Source organism: Anastrepha obliqua, chromosome 4 (genome assembly GCF_027943255.1).
Source record: "Anastrepha obliqua isolate idAnaObli1 chromosome 4, idAnaObli1_1.0, whole genome shotgun sequence".
In the NCBI taxonomy this organism is placed as follows: domain Eukaryota; kingdom Metazoa; phylum Arthropoda; class Insecta; order Diptera; family Tephritidae; genus Anastrepha; species Anastrepha obliqua.
The window spans coordinates 77,477,950-77,503,114 of NC_072895.1; the positions used below are offsets into that span (position 1 = coordinate 77,477,950).

General features: G+C 37.6%; 1 protein-coding gene across 1 annotated transcript in view; it reads left to right on the forward strand.

The window, feature by feature from the left end:
• LOC129244449 (matrix metalloproteinase-2-like) overlaps window positions 1-24,454 on the forward strand; it is a 53,027-nt gene extending 28,573 nt beyond the window's left edge. The window contains exons 2-3 of the mRNA XM_054882082.1: window positions 24,080-24,181; window positions 24,257-24,454. Coding sequence (XP_054738057.1) covers window positions 24,092-24,181; window positions 24,257-24,454 — 288 coding nt within the window. The 5' untranslated portion in view covers window positions 24,080-24,091. The remainder of the gene's footprint in view (window positions 1-24,079; window positions 24,182-24,256) is intronic.
• Window positions 24,455-25,165: the final 711 nt, after the last annotated feature.

Consider the following 25,165-nt stretch of genomic DNA (forward strand, 5'->3'; position numbering starts at 1 on the left):
GTAGGGGCAAAATTTGAAAAATCCTACTTTCACCCTTTTAGAGTGCTCCAATCGAGTCCAAATGTATGACCGACCCCCACTAACTTTGGGCGGCCGATCTACCCATGCCAGTGGCACACCCCCTGGAACTCCCCTGGGGGGTTCCCCATACAATCATTTCAAAATATCACCATTTTTGGCCTTTACATGAGAAAAGAAACTAAAAAGTTCGACCCAAATTGGGGCACATCAGAATTCGTTTTAGAGGTATAGTTCCTTCGGTAAAGTTTCTTATTTTGATCCCTAGAATATGATTTTCACAGAGCAATGGGCATTTTGTGACGAATTTTACTATGCACACGGCGAAAACAAATTCGCAGAAAAAGGTTCCGTTATTTTTGGTTTTGTTCGTATGCATTATCTACTCATTAATTACACTCTTTTGTGGCAAATTTCGGTTATTAACAATGGTGTGGGGAGCTGAGGAAAATCGCATTGCAATGATTGCATTACATAGGCGTGAAGTGCAAGTGAGATTTACGAATGGCTGAGAAAACTTAAGAATGTTTGTTTACTGTACGATCTATCGTGTTTCCCAAACGTCTAAAGTCACAGACAGAAAAAGAAGTCAGAGAACGTTAAAGATATCGAAAAGTCTCACGTGTGAATGAAATGTAACAGCGAAGACTTTTTCTCCTCGACAGCGGTGAAGTTCTTAACAGAGTTGCTCGCAGTGAAGTGTATCCGTTTTTTTTTTAACGAAGTTTACATCTTCGACCTGTGTGGTTCGCGGGAGATGTTCTCCTACTACCCATATCAGGGAGGCGTTGCCCTGTACACAATCTGGAGGCATGCCCTCTAGGGATAACAGGTTCCCCCGAGGGGTTATTTGTTGAGTGTTATGAAATAATAATAATTATTGTTTCATGGGATAAAATTTCTGGCATTCTTAAAAAAAGAGGTTGTCTGTAAAGTCGGTTTACTGGCGATAGTTTAACGTGACAACGTCATAAGAAAATACTGATGGAATGGTTGCGTTTTTCAAAAGAAAATTTTAATTTTATTTGTTTGATAGATATTTTGTATGGATATAGAGAAGGAGGTAAATGGAATCGCAATGGAATTGATCAAGTTACATTTACACAAACGTGAAAAATTACGAAACATTTATCAAATTCGTGAAAGATATGTTCAATTTCGATTTTGCAGATGTTCATAAGACAACAACACTAAGAGGCACCATCATCGATTTGACTTTTTCAAGACTCATTACACTCGAAACACTCCCTTTCATTTCCTACTTTTCCTATCATCGTCCTATTCTCGACAGGCAAATGGTTCATTCCATGCACACAGGAAGAAGGCATATGCAAATACAAATATGAGAATTTATATTCAAATGCGCATATACATACATATATATGCTCACTCAAGTAGGAGAGAGGCAGATGTCGAACGTTGCCAAACGCGGGGGCCGATTGTGCCTCTTTGTCTTTCGTTCCGCGCTCTTGCTTGCAGTTCAAGCAAGGTAACGCCGCATGAACAAGATAACGCCGCATATATATAAGTCGTCAATAGTTAGTTATATTTAAAAATATAGCGAAGATCTAAATTAAAAGAAGTTTTTTTTAGTAATTTTGCGATGTCAACATCATTGCCCTTGTAATAAAGCCACATTATTTTTAAATGAATTTCCATGTGTCAGTATGTTTTTCCTTTATTGATATACAGTAAATTTATTAAGTATGAGTATACAGTAAATTTATAGACTACCCGATACTATTTGCTTTTTATACACGTGAGAGTTGATATACAGGCAGAAAAATATAAATAAAAAAATAAATAAAAAACGTTTATAATGAGAACAAAGCTGAAACAATTGAAGTATGTTGGTACAAATTGCGAGTCATAAATCCTCAAATTCAAAAGCACTCAAATGCAACTTATCACTGGAGTGGGCGTACATACATAAATACAAAACACAGCAACATTCACATGCATGCGTAAATTATCCTGTTTGGCGTTTTATATGTGAAATGAGGTGAACGTGATTTTAAAAATTTAAAAGCTTGGGTTGATGTGTTACTGCTGAAAATGACGGAAAATTTTAAATATTGAGCGAAATCTTAAGAAAAAATGTGCTTTAAAATCAAAGACGATTGCAAGATCTTGCGATTTTAGAATGTGTAATGGCGGCCAGAAAAATAATGCAAAGAGTGCTGGCTGACTTTTGAACTGGATCGAAGATTCTTATATCCGTTGTCGCTACAATAAGGCATAAACTCGTATTTTATTAAAATTTTGGGTGTTTGGCCGAGCTTCTCCTCCTATTTGTGGTGTGCGTCTTGATGTTGTTCCACAAATGGAGGGGCCTATAGTTTTAAACCGACTCCGAACGGCAGTTATTCTTTATGAGGAGCTTTTTCATGATGGAAATATACTTGGAGGTTTGCCATTATCTACCAAGGGGCGACCGCTATTAGAAAAATGTTTTTCTTAATTTTGGTGTTTTCACCGAGATTCGAACCAATGAATTTTTTAGTATATTAAATAAACATGTATATATACAAGTATATATATATAATTCTTACAAACACAGTTAGTTCTATGTAGTCTGTAAGAAACGTTGCATTTCTCCATTGTTAAAACCTGAATAGAACAAACAAACAACAGCAAACTAATTTTTTTTATTGTAAAATGTCACCTTGACAACGAGCATAAACTTAAAAGTGTTTGATCGATACTTTACGAGATATCGATCACTACAACCATCTACCGAGAAAATAATCTATTTCTTTTTGCCCAAACTAATTTTAACAAATGTAGTAATAACAAAAGGCAGAAACTGCCACAATTATGGTTTCTAGAGAGCAATGTCTGCAAGTCTCCATTTATGTATGTTTGTATGTAAAAATCAGCTGAACAGGGTGAACTTATTGAAATACCCATATTTTTTTCTAGCGCTTAGTCAAATTTCCGTCGTCCTCGAATTACATCTCAGTTTGCTTATACATTTCACAAACTTTATTTTTTCTTCGAATTCCAATGAAGTATCTTTTAAAGCAAATTACTATAAGCCAACTGTTTTTTCAGTTGTCAAACTCAGTTTCCTGAACGACCTTCGGTTTATACTTATGGTTTCAAAACAGTTTCTCCAGAATGGTTTTTCTACTTTAATAAAAATAAAATTGTTAAACAAAGCCAAATCAGGTGACTAAGTGGGTTGTCGAACAAGAGGGGTCCAGAAATAATGAGGTCGTATACGCGCATGAGCTAACAAAACTGAGTGATCCCTTTTCAAGGGATCCCCGTATTTTGGACATTGCTGTAAATTTTATATTGGTTATATAATATTATAAATAATATGATAAGAAAACTGGAAGGAGTTGAAAAAATTTAATAATTTTGAGATGTATTCAGGTTGAAAATTTTGGTATAGAGCTCTTAATGAGAAATATCTTCGGTTAATTTTAACATTTTTGATAATCTTTTTTTTTAATTTTTAGGATTAAATATACTTAAAATAAAATTATATGTTTTTAGTTCAAAATTTTTTTGAAAAAGAAAAACGTAATTTTTTAAAAGTATATTTAAAAAAATGTATATGATAAAAGGAACCGACGATATTTCATTTTCAAAATCGCGTACGAAAATTATGAACATTGAATAAATCTCAAAAGTAATATACTAATTTTTTTAAATGTTTTCAGTTGACTTCTGATTGAATATAAACGTGCAAATAAATCGATTTTCGAAAAAAATTTGCGAAAATGTCCAAAATACTTCGCTCGCTTGACATGGAATTCCTCAACTGTAAAATTTAAGAATTCTAGATTTATTCTACGGAGTTTTGCATGAAACCTTACAAGATTCCAAGAGCGGATTTACTTACGGATGCAAACAAAAAATTAGGGCTACAAAGATTTGAACAGCTCTTACGCCGTGCCGCAATTGATCGCCGAAAACAATATTTTCACTGATAAGAAACTTTCACAACCATCAAAATGGTGCGGCCGGAAGAAAGTTCTTATTCATCACACATCATCGGTCATCGTCGTCAGAATCCGCAATCTGTGGGGCTTTTGGCTGAATTTTTCTCATTCGGCAAAATACCTCTGACTTTTGTGGATCAGCAATTCAAAATCCGTAGCAAATTTTACCTTCGGAAAAATTAGGACGCTGCGGTATTTCCTTCGGCTCATATACATTTGGTTGAAGAACATTCCAACAGAAATTCGCTCCTGTCATAAGAAACTCAAGTCCGGCGCAAGGAACATTTTCCAGAGGTTACCACAGCAGCAGAGTGGCCAACGTACTAATAGATTTTAGAAGTCAATTTGCCACACAAAAGTTTGGAGTCGCTAAAACAGTCACTGCGCCATGAATGGGATCTATAATAATTTCGGCAAAGGAGTTGCGACGTATGGCCGACAATTCTACCAAACGTTCACAGCTGCGTGTTGAAGCTGTATTGGTTCAAACACAAATTTGTGGCCCTTACTGCCAATCCAATTCTTTATTGTTTCCTTAAATTTTACAATATAATTCAGTTTTCAAAAAAAATTAAATTATCAAAAGCGAGTTTTTTTTTATATCACGAAGAGCTTTTTTAACAACTTCAAACTTGCGCTTTATTGCACTAAAATTTAATGAGCTATAAACTGCATACCAAAAATCTTTCGAGAAATTATAATTTTAAACGGTGGCATTTGGCCGAAAAATGTGCGGGTTTTTTCAAATTTTTTTATAAAATCTAAAAGTAAAATTGATAAGGTTTTTGTTAAACAACGAGCGGTACTTAAATACAAAAATAATGAACATCCACAAAGAAAATAAAAGTAGCCAAAACTGGTCAAAATGCTGATGTGACATGAATTTAATATATTTTGATAGCACTCTTCTAAAATTCAGTGCTAAAATTATGTAAATTATCTTAGTTTCAGATAGCTTAGGACCATTTTTTCTGGGTTGATATCACTCCAGGCTGAATGCGTGATTTTGCCATTGCTTGGGGCAATTTTGCCTTTTGCTCATACAACTTTTTTCTTGGTGATGCAATGATCCAAGCGGAAGGAACTAACCAACAGTGTAGTCTAAAGTTCAATTTAAGTTGTGTTTGTATATAGAAGTAATTACATACATACATGTTAAGATATACTTAATTGAACTAAAACATTAAACAAAATCGCTGCAATATTTCACATTTAAAAATCGCATAGCCGCAGCTTCCAATCACAAAATTTATCTACACACAAACATAGCTACATAATCAACATAATCAGTTTTTACCAAAATATGCTTAAGGTGCAATTACCACCAATGCAGAACGGAACATTAAACTCAACCCTTAACCGCAGAAGTTCAGGCAACTCTCCTCGGTAGGAAGTAAAAATTTGCAGATGGCATTTTATTAAGAGTTGGCGAGACCTCATCTAGTGCCACAGCGAATGTTCAGCTCGAACTGGAGAGAATAAAAACATGGATGAAATAATGGAATGTTAAAGTGGAAATAAACAAATCCGTACATGGGACATGGCCGCCGTAGCCGAATGGGTTGGTGCGTGACTACCATTCGCAATTCACAGAGAGAACGTCGGTTCGAATCTCGGTGAAACACCAAAATTAAGAAAAACATTTTTCTAACAGCGGTCGCCCCTCGGCAGGCAATGGCAAACCTCCGAGTGTATTTCTGCCATGAAAAAGCTTCTCATAAAAATATCTGCCGTTCGGAGTCGACTTGAAACTGTAGGTCCCTCCATTTGTGGAACAACATCAAGACGCACACCACAAACAGGAGGAGGAGCTCCGCCAAACACCCAAAAAAAGGGTGTACGCGCCAATTATATATATATATATACATGGGACAAAATCCGTACTGAAGAGGAGATTGCCCTTATGTATGTAATGCTCCAAATCCTCAAACAGATTCAGTTACATAAATTGGAATGCAATTAGATCGACCACCTAAGTGGACCTACGGCGCTTCAAAGTCAAGCGGAAAAAGTTTAAGATTAAGGCAAACAAAATGTATTGGCTACATAGAATTTTTTGGAATTGCATTTGGAATAATGGGAGGTTTGTACTTCGACCTGAAAGTCTTTTGTGCCTTCGGCACAATATCTCATCCCAACGCAGTTCCCTCAATAAAACCAGGGTTGAGCTGGATTAGGCTGAGTGTATGTACTTTTCTTCGGGCCATATCAGCTCAATATGTCTTCTTCTTCAAGCTATGACATTGCATTCGAGCAGAAAGTGTGTTGAGATTTGAACTGATAGGTTGCAGAAATCACTAAAGTCGATGGATCATACGCGAGCTTGTGCAGATGACTGCCCAATCTGCAAAGACCTTAGAGAGGTTTAAGAGGGACTTAAGTACGAACTTAGCCTGGCCTAGCTCATAGTTATTACAATTATTATTATTTTTTATTATTTTCAAACTTAAGAAAAGTTCTTATTGCCAATTGACAAATTGACTAACTACTTTGAAGCTTACCAATTCAAATTCAAATCAAGCAAATATAATTTTTATAAATACTTTTGTACAAATGAAAGGATTCTATAACTTTTATTTATTTTAAATAAGTGCAAACTGACAAATTTTTTTGAAAGGACAGCAGAAGGGCACAAAACTCTGGTTTTGCTCTGCGCTTTCCGTGCTCTGGTAAGATAGGTAGGTTGTGTCAGCTAATATGGGTTTGCGTTATTACGAATTTACGTTGGTGAGTGACTGCATTATCACACGCCCCACACGACTACACACGTTCTCACGCACTATTGTGCATACACTTTAACGGTCTCTCGCATCGTGATTTTATCCGTCTCTCTTCGTTGTACGCTGAATGGCATGAGAAGGAATGACCATATAAAATTCAACAACTTTGACAGTTATTACAAATTGAAACTGTAAATTGCACACCAGGAGGTCCAAACGGATGTGCAACACTGACGCAGAATTATGCAACCCTGAGCTTGCAACCTAATATGCATAAGTAGATACATCTTATATATACTCGTACAATTACAATACATTCATGCCATATATTATAGTACAGCGAGAGTTCTAGTAGATAAAAATGAAGCTTTTGCCATATGTATGGTCATGGCTAGCTACAGATGTATCAAATAAGTCTTTAAATAATGAATATTCAACTAAATGTCTAAATTCACGAAACACAGAAATTGAAATGTTTCCCGCACTTCGCGAAATATTTGTGTAAATCAATTAAACAGGGTTGGTTGCTGTCTTCGCTTAAGCTTACACAATTTTTGTGAACCGCTATTCAAATATTGATCGAGTTTTTTACGGGATTGTAAGATTACGTGGTTTAGTGGTTTATAAGGAATTTAAGGGACAAAGCACTGTTCAACAGTGGTTACTCGACACTAACAAACGCTAATAATTATTAAAGAGTATGCCACTCAGACCAGTACGCATCCAGAGGGTCAGATTTTTCAGAAGATTCAAGTTTGATGGCCGAATCTGCAATTAATTTCTCAATATCTCAACATATAAAACGACTCCGAATGAAATTCCTGTCCCCCAACTTCTACAGTAGAATTTAATGAGGCATATTTTTGCAGCAAAGATTAACTGTCTAACTCCTACTTAAATGATTGGCACTCAATAAATATTTAATAAAAAGTCGTTAAAATTGGGTTAGACGAAGATCGCGAAGACAAAAAACTCGTACGAGGACTGCACCTCTTAATTTGAAATGATTATTATTTCGATGTAATTTTAACGAAAAAATTAATTAGTGATATTTGTTGCTTTGAGCGAGTAATTTTTTTGAAACGGTAGACTCCAGTTCCCGCACAATTTTGACCAGAAGTCAAGGTGATCTGAATAGATTAAAAACACTACTTAAGCAATGATTATTTTACACATTTGCATATGCAGCTGGGAACATAAAAATAGCAGATCCGTTAAAAATTATTTTGCCCTCTATTATTTTTTCTTATAAATCATACAAAAGAAGATTTGAATACCAAATATCTACGAACGGTTAACGGATTTCAAATGTGTACTGTTCGTTACGTGCCTAAGTGCAACATTGAAATAGCAGTGCCATCAAGTTTTTAATTTCATACGAGGAATATTAATAAAATTTTGGTGTTTAGACGAAAATAGGTTTTCTATTATATATTTATATAATATATATTTTTTTAATTTTGGTGAGTGTCATGCATATAATTCTTATGTTTTGACTATAGTGGGTCGAGCAAAACACTGCAACACAAAACAATGAAAGTAGGTTCTGAAATTGAGAACAGAAGGAAGATCTTACACAGAAATGTCAAATATTCGTTCATGCTCGCAAAAATGATTTTCAATGCAATGAAATTTGAGGAAAACCCCGAAAAAAGAGGAGGAAAACGAAAAACTTCCTGCCAGATGATCACAAAATTGTAAGGAGTCCCAAAGATAATCCCATGAAGTCAGCCATGCAAATCCGGTCCGGAAACTTTTCCCGTAAAAGATATTGTTGAAAATAAACGTTGTCCAGATCAATACCATTCAATTCCGCCCATAAAAAATTGTTAATCATCTCTCGATAGCGCAATCCATTCACCTGTAACATCTGTTATGGGAAAACCCTCTAGTGTTGCAAGGCGGCACCTTGCATGGAAAATCGGCTACAAAACACTCTAAAAGCCATTGAACATGTCCTCAAAAATAATGGTATGGGGATGTTTCTCATATTATGGCGCAGCCCGCGTATACAAAATTGATTGCATAATGGGCACCAATATTTGTGTCATAATACTGCAAAATATTATGTTGCCGTATTGCCTTCTGATTCGAAAGGCCAAGGATTAGTTTCGCGCGAATAGCATTGGCCAGCTCAGTCCGACCTCAATCCTGTACAAAATCTGTGGGGGAATTAAAAAGAGCTGTGCACAACGCCAAACCGAGTAGCAATCAACAACTTTGATGCGTGGCTGAAGGTTTCAAAGCAGCGATGTGGGCAATTAGTGGACTCAATGCTACGCCGTTGTGCTGCTGTAATAAAAAAATTGTGAAATTCAACTAACTATTAGTTACAACTTTGTATCTGTAAACTTTGCCAATGCAGTTTTTCTTAAATTTTTTTATAAATGCGTCACTTATATGACCACTGCTGCTTTAATGAATTTCTATCTCTTGTTATAAAAATTTCTCTTTTGCGTTATAGAATCAAATATTTGTTCAGTTAATCAATAGAATAATGTTTCAAAATAATAATAAAACTTTCTAGCCACATCATACTAGGTTGTTCAATATCTTTTGATAAGAAAAACACAATTTGGTTTGAAAAGCGCTTTATTATTCAGTATAGTTTTCATGAACATCAACGCACTTGTTCCCACGAGATTCCAATTTTTGAATTCCATCCAAATTAGGAAATTATGATATTCGACTAAGGCCATTATTGACAGTGACCACAGAAATATTACTATATTTACTGCTAGACTTAAGTGAATAAGAGTATTTGCTTGAGGAAATGTTACTAAACTGAAGCTTTTCCTTAGTTAATTAAAAAATAAAATAAAAAGTGATAAATTTAGAGATATCGTATTTTTAATTGAAATAAAACAAGAACTATTCATGACATTTATTTTTAAATGTTGACCGCAACTGCGTCGTAATTCGGTTATCCGTAAACACCAATTTTGAATGACCCGCTGGAGGACTTCCGTCGGTATCTCGTGAATAACTTTAGTAATGTTGGCTTCCAATGCCTCAATCGAAGTTGGTTTATCCACCACCACACCAAACGGTTATTTTTAATGGATATAACGACTGTTCTTGAATGGCTTCGGGTTGATCTTCAGCCCTATTGACGTAGCCAAAATGGGCCTCATCGCAAAACACAAAGAGTTGGCCTGAGCGCGCGATGACCGCTTTTCATAGAGCGTCGATTTTTGCAATACAATTGTACGATATGTAAACGTTGTTGAAGTGTAAGTCTTTCCATTATGAAATGTCAATAAATTCTGAAAGAAATTATTTATTTAGTTTGACAATAGTCACGCGTGATCTGTCTAAAAACCCTATTGGAAATAATATTTCCAATCCGGCCAGCCTTTTAAAGAATTATTAAATAATTCATACATTTTTTTAATGAAATTGTTTGCAATGTTGTCGTGCTAAAGAGAAAATTTAAAAATTGATCCGAAGTAATTAAAAAAAGCTACTCATAAAAAATATCTGGCGTTTGGAATCGGTTTGAAGCTGTAGGTCCCTCCATTTCTGGAACAACATCAAGACGCACACCACAAATAGGAGGAGGAGCTCGGCCAAACATCCAAAAAGGGTATATGTATATATATATATATAATTAAAAATTAAATCAAAAATTTGCTCTAACTTAAATTTTTTTCAAATTGTATTTAAATATCTGAGAAAGCTTTATTTCGCTATAAATTCTTTTGAAATTTTCTGGTTTCTGAAAGTCTTCATCTAAATCTTTAATTTTACCAAATCTCTCAAAGTTTTGAGAAACATTTTTTCAATTTTAAATTTAAAATTTACGGCATCAGCCTTTTACCGATCATGTGAGCAGTTATCAATAATAATTGCCGTATCTATTATATTTAAATAAATTTTTTGCAATGCCATTTTCGTGCGTGTTGTGCAGCGATTGATCATTTATCATCGTTTATTTTTGATAATTTTGTTTCGCTGACTCTGTTGCATACTTTTTTCTCCATTAAGAAATTGAATAGGCTATATAGTATATTACCAAACTGCAACCAAAAAATTGTCTAGGAATCTATTTAAAAGCGTGAAAATCTGTTAAAAAATTTTTGATTTTTTGAGTTTTGTAGATAGTTTGAAGTTGTGATATGCTTTTTGTTAATATATAAAATGGGCCATAGTTTTATTAAAAATTAATAAACATTGCACAAACGAAGGAAAAATAGACAAAACTGATGAAGGGGTTGAGGTGCTTTATTTTGAACAGCGCGCTGGTCTTTTATTACAATTTTTTGTATAAAATACGAAATTTTTTGTAAGATTAAAAGCTATGAAGTAATTGTGAAAGTTCCAAGTAGTGTGAATTAATTTTCTTTATTATTTTTATATTATGAAAGTATATCTATGTTGTTTGAACAATTGCCCTACCTTTTCAATTCATATTTAAAACCACTGCACTTACTGCGTTTACAAATTTAGTAAGGTTTTGGAAATTGGATGGACTCAGTCTTCCAACACTAAAAGGTGTGACACTTGGTCTTTCCAACGAAGTTAAATATCTAGGAGTAATCTTGGATAAGAAGCTGACTTGGGAGACACACGTTTCACTGAAGGTGAATCGTGCATTGAAGATTTTTCAGCAATGCCGTAGAGCCTTTGGCAAAACCTGGGGTCTGAAACCTGCGTGATCCTATGGATATACACAGCACTTATCAGACAAATCATCACTTACGCTTCTGTGGTCTGGTGGCGACGGAGCATGGTTAAGTCCACAATCCGGGAACTATACAGGCTGCAAAGAAGTGTATGTTTATGCATCACGGTTGCCATGAGTACAACCTCTGGTGATGCCCTAAATGCTATGCTTGATTTGCTCCTCCTGGATCTTAAGATACAACAGGAAGCAATAAAAGCAATGTATAGACTCCATAAATATGGTTTCTGGCACGAAGATGGAACTTCGGGACACAGAGAAATCTTTAAGTTGCTGTCGGAGCAGAATCCACTGTTTTTGGCACCTAAAGATGACCTGATACCCACAGTTTCATTTGGAAGGAAATTCGATGTCAGATTTCCATTTCGTGAGCAATGGAGCAATCCAGAATGCATTCAGGGAGGTATGACGGATATTTTCTTTACCGATGGGTCCAAGAATGAAATAGGGTCTGGAGCCGGATGGTACTTAAACGATAGTAATAAGTATCACTATGCTATGGGGAGAATGGCAACTGTTTTCCAAACAGAAGTTTTTGCCATCCTAAAAGTAGCCGAATGGATAATCGAGAGCAGATGGAGCGGGAAACAGATTGGAGTCTTCAGTGACAGTCAGGCTGCATGGAAGGCCCTGGAGAAGGCGAAGCAAACCTCAAAGATTGTTCAAGAATGTAAGAAGAAGCTTAATTCTATCGCAAGACAAAACAGGCTTGTACTTATATGGGTTCCGGGACACTCCGGTGTTCAAGGAAACGAAATTGCCGACGAACTGGCCAACCGTGGATCAGCGGTGCCCCCACAGGGGCCAGAGCCAATAATCGGAATCAGTCCCGCAGGAATCAAGAATTGGATCAGCGATTATGTAGGCAATCTACATAAAGAGCGATGGTCCGGTCTGGAATGCTGCAGAACTGCAAAGTGTTTTGTGACAAGTCCGAACAGAAAACTGTCAAACTTTCTACTAAAACTTAGAAGGAAAGATATTCGGTTGATGGTCGGCATCATTACAGGGCACAACCCATGGGGTCAGCATATGACCACCATTGGAATCATCGAGAACCCGGTATGCCTGTCATGCTTGGAGGAGGCGGATAGCACTGAGCACTTTCTCTGTGAGTGTCCTGCCTTTGCTAGAGCAAGGCTACGAGTATTGGTTTCCGATGTCATGAGAATGAGTAATATTCGTTCTCTAAAACTGGAGGATATTTACAGATTTGCCGAAGAATCTGGAAAATTCTCACAGGACTAACTATCTCTATCTCTGTCTCTATTCTTTCCTATCTCTTTCTGTGATACTTTTCTCCTTCCCTCTTTAACTATCTACCCCCTTTCCAGAGCTTTAAATACAATGGGCTCTTTAGCCTGAGTGTTTTAGGAGCCACCAAATCTCCTGGTGCTCCTCGGCTCGACCTTTTCATATTCAATTCAAGGTTTTTCTTCTTTTTAACAAAGCGCGCTTTGCTTTTAAATATTTGAAATTAGGTTCTCCAATATGAAGCATGCGGTACTTAAAATCCGCAAAGCGGGTGATATGGGAATTTTGGTTGAGCTATTACGGCTTGAAATGTGAAATAAAAGTCTTTAAATATATATTTGCCTTTAACAGTAAAACTCGTCTGCAGAGCAGGTTTGTCCTTCCTCGTTTACTCTCCTACTTTACAACATTCGTTTGAAAGTAATTTTCTACTATAAACACTTTTTCGGCCAAAATACACTTTTTCTTGTTGTACTCGTATATTCATTGATTTTGTATGCGGTATAAAAAGTATGCAATACATCCAAAAGGTGACAAATTCTCTTCCTTCGACTTGCTCAGGGAAACGGGACACTCACATAAAGCCTGAAATGTTTGAAAGTGTGAAAATTGATTGTTTGCAATAACTCAAAATCACCTTGCATCATAATTCAAGCACATCCTTGTATGTTGCACATAGATATGCATATGCATACTCAGTGGCATGTATTTTTTACTTTACAGTTATGCTCGTACTTATGTACATATACTGGACAAAACATTCCATAGAAAAGACGTAAAAAAATGGGGTAAAATTGTGCTCGAAATTCAGGTAAAATTGCACACTTTAAAAAGTTGTGATATGCGTGGAACTTAAAATGCAGCTAAGATAAACATATTTACAAACGTATATATGTATTTATAAAGATACAAAAATAAAGTTAGTAAAGCGATGCCAAACAAATTATACCTGTCGTCCCCATAAATGGTAATTCCTAATCATAGAGATACCAACAGAAACTAGTGAGCTGAGGATGTGGACAAGACAGAAATATGTCTGAATCAATCTGCAGCAGTGACTGTGGGGCTTCTTCTAGGACTACTACGAGGGTTGCCTTTTGAAATGTCCAACCATTAATTAAAACTAAATGAAATAATAGTGAATATCGCTTTATTTTTTTTTCAAAAGGTTATTCTTGGAAAGTCAATACACTTCGGCGTTCGTTTGAATCACTTTTCCAGGCACTTCGACCACTCAGAAGTGAATACCTCCAAAACGAGCTGCTTAAAGGCTTCAACATCTTCTTCAGGCGTTGAAAAAGTTAACCTTGTAAATTATTTTTTATGTTTGGGAACAAAAAGCCATCATTAGGTGCCAATCGGATGAATACTTAAAAGCTCTCTTGTGTGAGCCGATTTGTCTTCGGCGGTTCGGTCTAGGGGAAAAAGTTAGGACATAACCAGATTTTCCGAAAAAAGGTGACTATTTGCTGTAAGGTTGTTTGTTGCAATAAGCTCGCCTTAGAACACCCATGCTGCCGATAGTTGTTTTGTTTTCGGCTCATATGCATAGATCCCACATTTGCCACCTGTTATGATGCCACGTGCTTTAAACCACCGCGGCCGAATTTGTTCAACATTTCTTTACACCAATCGACACCAGACCTTTTTGGAGCAATTGTTAAATCTAACGGAAACCAATATTTTTCATGCCATATTGAATATTTGCCGCTCATAATAACACCCAAGCCCAGCCTCTATTTCCCGATATGTCACACAACGGTCTGGCATTATCAATTGACGCACATCATCGGTTGCTTCTGGCACAATAACCGGTTTTGGATGACATTCACGAAATTCATTCTTTAAGAGTCGACGGCCACGTTGCAACTCTTTGTACCAGTATTTCACAGTGGCTAAATGTGGTGCTTCAACGTCAAAAGTCGAAGTAAGTTGATTAATGCAGTCCTGTCTCGATGGTGATAAAGATATGGCGAAATGATCGTATGCCTATTGAATGCTTACAATCCTGTTAATTCCCATGCATAAAACAGAGGATAAAGCAAACTGCTGTAATTATCGTGGTATCTCGATGTTAAACGCTGCCTATAAAATAGTTATAAACATACTTTATGAAAAAAATACGCGAATATTCCGAACAAATTCTGGATGATTACTAAGCAGGTTTCAGAGCCAACTGGCCTACAATAGATCAAGGTTTCATAGCGACACAAACTTTCGAGAATTTATACGAATATGATATTGACGTCTATTGCTTATTCGTGGCTTTAAACAAGCATTCGACAGGATAGATGGAAAGCAAATTAATTTTTTGCTGCAGTCTATAGGCATTTCTCTAAAGCTAATTGAGTTTTCTATTATGACGCTAACAAACACCACGGCGAAAGTCATTGCGTAAAGGCAGTGCTCAGAGTCATTATTGCCATTATGTCGGGAGTTAAACAGGCAGACGTTTTATCAATATTAATATTCAACCTAGACCTACACACAGCAATAACCGAAATAAACCTAAATGGGACTATACAGGGTCCCGCACTCAAAGTGTAACCAATTAAAAAGGCCATACCTTTAGTTTCAAATAAATGTGTGAAAATAATACAAAATTAAGAATCAATTTACTTTTGCTCGATATGACCACCTTTTGCCTTGACTATGGCCTTGAGACGGTCCAGAAACGAATTGCAAGCTGCTCGAATGTGACTTGCAAGTATTTTTGCATACTCACGGACAAAGGCTTTTTTCAGCGCCTCGAGACTGGTGACTCTTTTAATTCGGACCTTGCTCTCGAAAATGGTCCAAAGAGAATAATCCATCGGATTCGCGTCTGAGTAATTTGAGAGCCATTGTGTGGACGTCATGAAGTTCGGAACGTTGTTTTTTAGCTATTGGTTCACTCGTTCTTTTTGAGATGGTGCCGAGTCTGCCACTGAAATGTTTGTCTGCGCACGGCTTCAAAGCAACATCTAGAATACTTTCCCGATAATATTTCGCATTTACCTTGACGCCAGGTTCGATGAAAACGATTGGAGAGCGCCCGTCTGCGGTTACAACGGCCCAAACCATTACCTGCGGCTGGTGGCCAAAGGATTACTCAAATTTTTGTATGAATAGTCGGTCAAATAAACCCTATCGTTTTGGGAGTTTACGAACCACAATGTTCGGAAATTGACCACTTTGACCTTGAGATAATTTTTTAATATGCGGCAGATGCTATGGCCAGATATTTTCAGTTCTTTTGCCATTTGATTGGCACTTCATTACCGATTTCGCTCAAGTCGCTTCTTCACTTTTTGAACCATTTTACGTGACGTTGCAGTCTTTTGATGGCCACCTCTATGGCATTTCGCGATGCTACCAGTATCATTATAACGAGTAATGGTGCAATAAATAAAAACTTTAATTACTTTATGGTGCTCGAGCTCACGAGCAAACGCTGGTTGTGATTTTCCAGCCAAATATAATGCAACCACACCATTAGGTTTGAAATCCATTACTTATTTTCTTTTTTCGCATTTACACTCGGCAAAATGCTTCCGCGCGCTTGTAAACAATACTCTGGGCTGTCTTGTAGTCAACTATCAGACAGATGATGACCGTGCATCAGCTGCTCGAGCGGTCTGAAGTTGGATACATTTCGAGTGCCGAACCCTGTATGCAACAAACCGTTCCAGTTTGTTCATATGCAGGTGATATACTTATTATGTCGAAAGGCAGAAGTGAATGAATGAGTGCGATTATACAACTAGAAAAAATAATGCGAAATACTGGGCTAAGAATTAACACAGAGAAAACGAGGTTTATGGTCCGATCCATCTCCGGTTTAAGGGATTGATGACCTGCTGATCGGAAACTATGCATTCGAGAGAGTGTCAAAATATCAGCCAATAAGAATACATCATTGATAATAAATGATGATAGAGAGTCTTAGTAGGAAATAAGTCTTACTTTTCTAATTTGAAGCTGCTTAAATCTGAATTACTATCGCGTGGCCAAAAGTTAAGGGTATACAAATAATTGATCCGCCCCGTGATTGCCTATGGTTGCGAACTATGGACGCTAAAAACTAATGACATTAATAGGCTAATGGTATTTGAAAGAAAAATATATGGACCTGTAAGACTGCAAGGCGGTACCTATGGAATTAGATATAATAATGAGCTGGAACTATTAGCAAAGAACGAAACTGTGATAAGATTTAAAAAATCTTAGAGGATAAGATGGCTCGAAACGTGTTTAGAATGCCCAAGGGGAGAACAACTCGAAAGGCAGTTGAATTACGCCCTTTTGGAGGCCGAAGAAGAGGACGCCCCAGAAAGAGGTGGCTCGAAGACGTGGAAGTTGACCTTCAATAGCTAAATGGGCGGCGTTGGAAGCAATGGTTCACCAAGGCCTTGGTCCGGACTGTGATGCTAAGAAGAAAAAGATATCTCGGCTTTAACGTCATGTTAACGATTCAGATAAACTGTAGACCTTCCCAGCCAAGCCTACAAAAACTTACTAAAATTGCATTGCAATCGAATTAACGGTGTAGGAACTCATTAAATGCACACAAGCAAGGTCACACTTATATATTAGATATTACATCTTGGTGGTGCTTGTTACTGGTGCTGATTAGGTGTTGTATCATTAAATATTTTTCCATTTTCGTCATAAAAAATATTGTATTTGCCTTGAAAGAATGCCTTCAGCAATTCAACTTAAATATAAAGAGTTCCACGACAACTGGCGCATTTTCCATTTTCTAGTCAACACTTTTATTACCTAAGGTACATATGTATGTATAGATAAGTATGTATGTATGTGTGCATATTCACTAAATTTTAGTAGGGCATGAATTTAGTGGATATTTACAACAAGCTCATTTAGTACAGGTTTTTAGTTGACGGTATAGATTTGTTCGTATTGAGTATGTATGTATGTATGCATGTGTATGTGTGCACTATGCACGTGGGAAGTCACGTGTGTGTTGGCACATTTTTAGTAGGCCGCGGTTTTGGCTACTCTGCAAAATTTCCTCTGCCACCCATTTATTAAGTGAACACAATGTACGACTAGTGGACAGTGGAAAAATTAGAAATTTAAACCGAATTCTAATTCTAGTACATATTTACAAACAAAAATCAAATAAAATATTTGCCTCATTCGTATAAATATGAAAGGGCCGTTGCCGAATGGGTTGGTGCGTGAATACCATTCAGAATTCACAAAGAGAACGTTGGTTCGAATCTCGGTGAAAACACCAATGTTAAGAAAAACATTTTTCTAATAGCGGTCGCCCTTCGGCAGACAATGGCAAACCTCCGAGTGTATTTCTGCCATGAAAAAGTTCCTCATAAAAATATCTGCCGTTCGGAGTCCGCTTGAAACTGTAGGTCCCTCCATTTGTGGAACAACATCAAGACGCACACCACAAATATTAGGAGGAGCTCGGCCAAACACCCAAAAAGGGTGTACGCGCCAATTATATATAAATATATATACTCGTCTACGCAAAATACAGAAAATGAAGAGTTACTTAGAAATAACAATAGTCTTTTAAATAAATAATTTTAATATAATATTATTATCAAAAATTTAAGGTTTTTGCCATTAATAAGTCTGCCGCTAGAAAATTGTTGGTTTATAAGGTCAAAAATTGACCTGGTTTATAAGGTAAAAAAATCATTTTTTTTTTTCGTTTTAAGCGATTCCTAATATATTTCAGAATATTCACACAAAGTTACAGAGCCTAATTCTCAATATTTCCGTAGATACAAAGCCAAAGGTAGGCGAACGTTAGGTAGTTACGCTGTGACCGGACAGCTATAGTACAAACTTTATCTTCTTTTCTCGTCTTTTCATTTTTATGATTTCTTTGAATTGGCGTACATGAATGAAAAAAACTAATGAGCCTTTTGAAATGAATCATAGCTTGTTCCTTTCAGTATTAAATTCTCTTCTATTTGAACTAACAAAATAGATAAAAAAATAATTTTCAAGATTTTTATACCAATTTGAAGTGAATTTTTTTTTTATAGAAAGGTAGTTTTTTTTAAAAACCTCCAAAAAGTTGAAATTTTGGAATTTCTCTCAGTTTTCTTAGTTCATCTAAAATAAAAAATCATGATAATTAGAAATCCATTTGAATTTTTTGCTTTATATAATAATTACGAGCTGTATCTTGTACGCCAGTTGGAAACTCCAGCGTTTTTCAACTTATTTTAACCAGTAGAAAATTTTTTTATACTTTTTAAAAGTTCATTGAAAGATAGAAAACACTTTGCAGTGCTAAATTAATTTTTTCCTTAAAAAAATCGCAAAGAGATGCAATTTTTAGACCTCATAAACCGGGTTCCCCCTTTAGAAAAATATTATTTTTAAGCCGTCCATTCAAATTTAATCGAAAAAATTCAACGACACCTTTTCGTTCTTGTATATCGCACCCTAAATACAAAAGGGTCACAACTCAAAATTTTCCACACTCGAGCTTGACTTGTTTACAGTAGCACAGAAAACAAACTATTTGACATATCACGCTGAAATTTGCCATGTAAGCTTATAACAGTCCTACCAAAAAACAAAAAATTTATTTTTGCCATATGTCATCCGCGGACCGTTTTATTGATAACGTCTCGTTCATATTTGGGCAGAAGGAACATTTTGAGTTGTGACCCTTTTGTATTTAGGGTGCGATATGTTTAGATTTTGCGAATACTTGCAAATTATCGAATACTTGAATATTATCGAATATTTGAATAAAAAATATCAACTCAGTGGGAAATTACGATGTGCAAGCTTCATGTTAAGTGAAAATGTTTTTTATAAAGTTTCTTTAACTTATTGTTTAAATAAAAAGTTCTGGTCAATGGTAAACCCACCTGTTTTCTCGTAGCGCACTATGTTTTATCCATTTATAAGTTCTTCGATGTCATGGTTATGTTTTATTCTATAAGACCCATAAAACTCTTGTACAGGACCAAAATTATTTCAAAATCTTACGCTCAAAGCGGAAGAGATAGTTCTTTATATTAGTAGTCGGAACCCGTGATTCACTTCGCTATTGCTCTTATAAGGGCCCTGTAGACCTGTAGTTTATACGTCCATGACAAAAGTTTGTTTTTAAGCAGTTTGAGGTAGCTTCTATTTGCAGCCAACAGTCTGTCACTTATGCAGATAAGTGGATATGCTGTACTACTTAAGCTTTCGCCTACGTACTTGATCGCTTCGACTTTTTGAAATACGTCGGGCTCGACTTTCAAATTACCGTTACGACCATTGCTTCGTGATCTATCCAAGTATTTGGTATTTTCGATATTGACTTCTAAACCAACTAACTTCGTTTTGTTAATTAGATTTAGCGCGATGATGCTTGCCGATGCACATGTTTTTTTCTTCCGATAATAGTAAGATCGCCAGTATGGCCACAGATCTGAACGCTCCTATCGAAAATATTTGCGCCGGTTCAACAATAAATTAAAAATTACGGTAGGATGAAGAGTCGTATCCTAATATCGATCTGTTGTTGATCTATTGGTTCTAAATCGGCATTGATATTCGCTTGGAGTATCCTCTGCCACCGGATTAATTTTGTCAACGAGTATGTTGGGGGAATACGTCGTACGCAGGGCCTAGAAGAGAGATGCCCCTGTATTTATTGCATTCACGTTTATCTCAAATTTTATGGATCGGGAATATTAAACTACATTGCTAGTCCCGTTTTATATTCCCAAATTTTCTCCCCTAGTTTTGTACACTATTGTCACACAATATCTCAGCAACACTTAAAAATAAATGAAAAATTAAATGTCCGTATATAGACATGAATCTTAAAAAATTTTAAATGATTTAGTTTTTCCTTTTAAGGTTTTTTGTGTATTTTATTTTCAATTATAAATGAGATAGCTCTCTATGCTTATTTAAAAAATACATTTGAATTGAAGGAAAAAATTGTTTTTCTCGAGAAACCAGTGACTCTTGTCACAAAAACTAACTCATGTAATTTATTGAAGTTGATACCGATTTTAGCAATTAGAGGTATAAGGAATATAAAAAATAGAATGGATAGTATCCTTAGGCCGTTGGAGTTGTTGCCCATTCTACTGAGTTGCTTTCGTGAAGGAATTATACACAGAATGGAACCTTAAACTATCAGAGAAGTTCGCTTTCGAAATGCGTGGGTTCGTTATGTTTCAGCATCGTTTCTTCTTGATTGGAGCGATATCCGCTTAAGCGATTTTGGCCGAGTTTAACAAAGTGCGCCGCCGTTGTTCCATGTCGTACGATACTCGCCAACGTATAAAGGTCCTAAAATCTACTGCAGAATCTTTCTCTCAAACACTCCAAGGTACGCCTCATGGGGTTTTACCATCGCCATCAGCGTTAGGCAGATAGAAATTCGCTCCATTACATTGTTCACTGTACGGCCGACAACCAAATGTTGCTATTGTTGTATCAGTAACTTTGCCCTGTCAGTGTAGTGTAATCACTGGTCGTCTTCGTCTTCATTCAACGGTAGGCCCAGGAAACTAGCTGTTTCGACGGGTTGGGTCCAGAGGGAGAGGGGTATTAGATGAGTTGGTTTGGTGGGGCATGTGAAAAGGTGGTTAGTGTCGTGCGGGGTGCCTTCACATGCCGGACATATGTGGGGTTGTGGGGTAATTGTGGTAAATTAGGAGTTTCACCTGCTACAATATCCAGAACGTAATTGTGCCAAGGTTACGCGGCACTCTCGGGGAAGTTGGAGCTCTTCGTCTGCGATGGGTGGTGGTTGGACTCCGATGACGGCATTCGGGGGTCGGGAGCTTAAAAAGGTGGTAAGGGTCTCCCGATGAATGTCATTGATCGTCTGTCTGTACACTGTCCGATCCAGTAGCTGTCGGTCTGTTTTGTCCTAGATCTCGTCCGCGTAATTGAGGAAGTGCCTCCTGACATGCTTGGGAGGTGGCTCAGGCTCAAGCAGGTGCCGGGCAGCAGGTGACCGGGGGTATGTATATATTAAAAATTTCGAGCTCGGGATCGCCTGACCGGACAGCTATACCTTGACATTCTAGGGTGCTGTCCTTGCGGTCGATGCCTTCAGTGATGAGGCGATATTGCACTGTATGGTGGACTATGAACGCTGGCGCCCACCGTTGTCTCGTTCGCGATCCTTTCTGTGCACGTTGTAGCCATCCCTCGTGATCAGGGAGGAGCTAGCGTGCAGTTTTGTCTCTTGGACCGCAGCTATCTTGATTCCATGATGGCTTATGAAGTCGGCTATCTCGTCTATCTTGCTCATGAGTCCGTTGAGGTTAAGTTTTAGTAGCTTAAAACTCCTCGGGAGTTTGGTCGCAACACGTGGGGTGAGGGACGCGTAATGTTGTCTGCGTTAGTCCTGCTGGGCGTTCCACAATAGCTGTTGTAGCCTGATGTTGACGGGCGACAGCGCCACAGGGGGCGTACAGAGCTCTGCAGCAGGGGGCAACAGAGTCGCGTGTCCATTCACGTGTGGGCGGCGGCCAGAGCACCTCCGAAAGTGGCCCCATCCATTGCAAGAATTGCACTTGATTATTGTGAGGTTCCGAGGAACTCTAGTCTGACACACGGAACAGACTGTACGGGGGACCAAAAGCTGCTGGTTTGTCCCCGCACTGGGATATGAGCAGGAGTTGTGTGGGGGAATTGTGTTGCATCTGTGGGCTCTCTACCGTTAAGCTTTGGTTTGTGGCGGCAGTTTGACGTGCCGGCACCTTGGACGGTATAGCCGTTGAGGCAGGGGCCGCCTGGTGGCACGAGCAACACGTGGCCACATGCCTCGTGGACCACTCCCTGTGTGTCTTAAGGCCTGAACAGATCTTAAGATGGCACCACCCGTTGCACTTGCTGCACCTAACCGTGGTGGAGTTCGGGTGAAGCCGTTTGTGACATATGCAGCAGTAAAATACTTCTGGTCCAGGTTTTGGGTTCAGTGCCAGCCCTAAAGAGAAGTATTTGGAGCAAATGTGCTGCGAGGGATAGCTCCCGTGACAATAGATTGGCGGTGGGATACGATACACTAGACAGGGCTAGTTTACTGGGGCGGCAGCCCTTGGTCGCGAAAACCCCAGTCATTCCGGTAACGTAGAACTGGCTGCCGCGAGCTTCTATTGTGTCCACGGTTTCCCTGACAATCTCATAACTGTTTATGATAGTAACTGGTGTTATTAATCTTGTATGATTTTATTGAAGTTTTCAGTGATTTTCCGAAAAAATTTGAAAAATGGAAATTGTAGAAAAACTCAAATCATTTCACTCTAATGTTTTTAGGCAGCAGTGTTGCCGCGAGCGAAAAATAACCAAGTTATGGGGGAAAAGAGCCCAAAAGTATCAGTCAAAAATTAGATCCTTTTGATTGCGTTTTTTAATTATAATTATTTGTCAAATATATGTAGTCATTCTACAACAAATATAGAATTATGTAAACAATTCGGCAAATTTTCAAACATTTTAGACAGGATTTTAAATGAGAGAGATATTCGGGTTCGCAGTTTTATAGCTCATTAAACTTTAATGTAATACGAGAGTAGTTTGAAAAGGTCGTGCAAGATTCAAAACTACTGAATTGTTTGGGGTAGACATTTTTATTTTTCGACATAGTCTCACTTCGTCCAACGATTTTCAAGTGGTTTGATCTCTTCTGAATAGTAGGATATCTCCAAGTCTCCAAAATCTTTTTCCCTCTAGCCATTTCTTCAAATTGTGGAACAAGGTATCTAAGGGAGCCACTTTTGGAGAATAGGGCGATTTGAAACAAGTTGAAACAATATTATCATTAATTGTATGACCACAACTGCTGGGGCGTGAGCTGCTGTGATGGAAAAGGATTTCTTAAAAATCACTCAACTACCTCGATTCAAACGATTGCCAAACACAATCCGTAAACACACAACTTTATTTAGCAGGCCTAGCCGAATTCTTAATTTTTTCATAATGGTTCGCAAATGCTCAAAATTTTCAAATATGAATATATTTTTTACTAAATACTTTTTATTTTTTACAAAATGTTACCTTTCAAAGACATTTTGGCGCCACCAAATATGAAGGACGAATACATTGCAGTGTGTACTCGACTTTAGAGTCTTCTACTGGCACATTGGTTTCCAATTCTAGAGCAGGGTGTTGGCTTTGAAAAATCCACATGGGGCATCTCTCCTGGCATCTGCTTGCAATTTTTTGTTTTTTGTTTTGCATCCCATCAGAGCAGCGGTGCACAGACATATGTATGAATGAATGGATGGATATATGTTGGGGTGAGAGTGCTGTAGCCGGGTGTAATATTTTGTGCATCACCATAAGCACTTTCCACCACTGTACTGCTTTTTCGATATTTTACTTAGCATAATTTTAGGCTTTTACCATGCACAGAAGCAAAATAGCAACTTGGCACGGTAAACAAAGAGCTAATACATTTCTATCCACTTCTCTTATCTCTTTCATTTGCATATCAACTGCAGTACAATTACTTGATGGAGTTTGATTATCTGCCTAAGTCGGACATCGAGACTGGGGCGCTGCGCACCGAAGAGCAGCTGAAGGATGCCATACAAAACCTACAGGTAAATGCCTACATCTGGTGCACCAATATACCTATGGTTCTTTGTTTTATTTATGCATTTCTTATTTTATTGTAGCGCTTTGGCAACATTCCGGCCACTGGCGAAATAGATGAGGCCACCCGAAAACTAATACACCTGCCACGCTGTGGCGTGGGCGACAGTAATCGGACTGCCAATTTCTCGCCAGATAATCTACAGTATGGGCACCATCGCATGAAGCGCTATGTGTTACAGGGACCCAAATGGGACAAAACGGATTTAACATGGAGGTGAGTGACATTCATTGAAGTCTATGATTAAAACTGAGCTAGCTAATGCAAGATATATGCGTATATGAAGCAACATGCCTAAAAGCATGCTACACTTTTTTACTGCGGCACGGGCAAAGCTAGGGCGATGCTGATTTAATGAAACGTGACAGGGTACAGGGTGAGCGTGCAATTAAAATTTGCAACAAATTGCAATTAATGCGCTCCCATTTCAATTTCTCGCCATTTACCGTCGCAATCGCTTCTGAAGAGCAATTATTAATTTTTTCGCGTCATGAAGTTGATGTACTAACGTCGCAGTTATGGGTATCCCCTTCACGAGTTTGAAGTATGTTTTTATGTGTCCATCCAAGCGTCGTCTTTTTTCAATTATTTTTGTACAGTGTTTTTGCTTATCCTCACAGCAGTGCTCCTCTGGCGATTGTGATTCCATTCGCTTATCCGACAACCATCCTCGACCTTTGTGTTCCGTTCACGCCTTGCGCTTTGCAACCCGCTGGCGCCATAGTAATGTATGCGCAAAGTGCACCCTAGCCTTTTTATGCATCTTTCAATTAATTCAAATGTCAAACTGAGCGTGTCATGTTAAGTTTTATTTTTATTACACAATTTTGTGAATATCTCAAAATTTATTTGTGCGGGATTTTAGCCAGTTGCCAGCAGAGGGACACTGGTAGTGTTCAGTCTTCGTCGTTTGCAGTGTTTTGCGCATAAT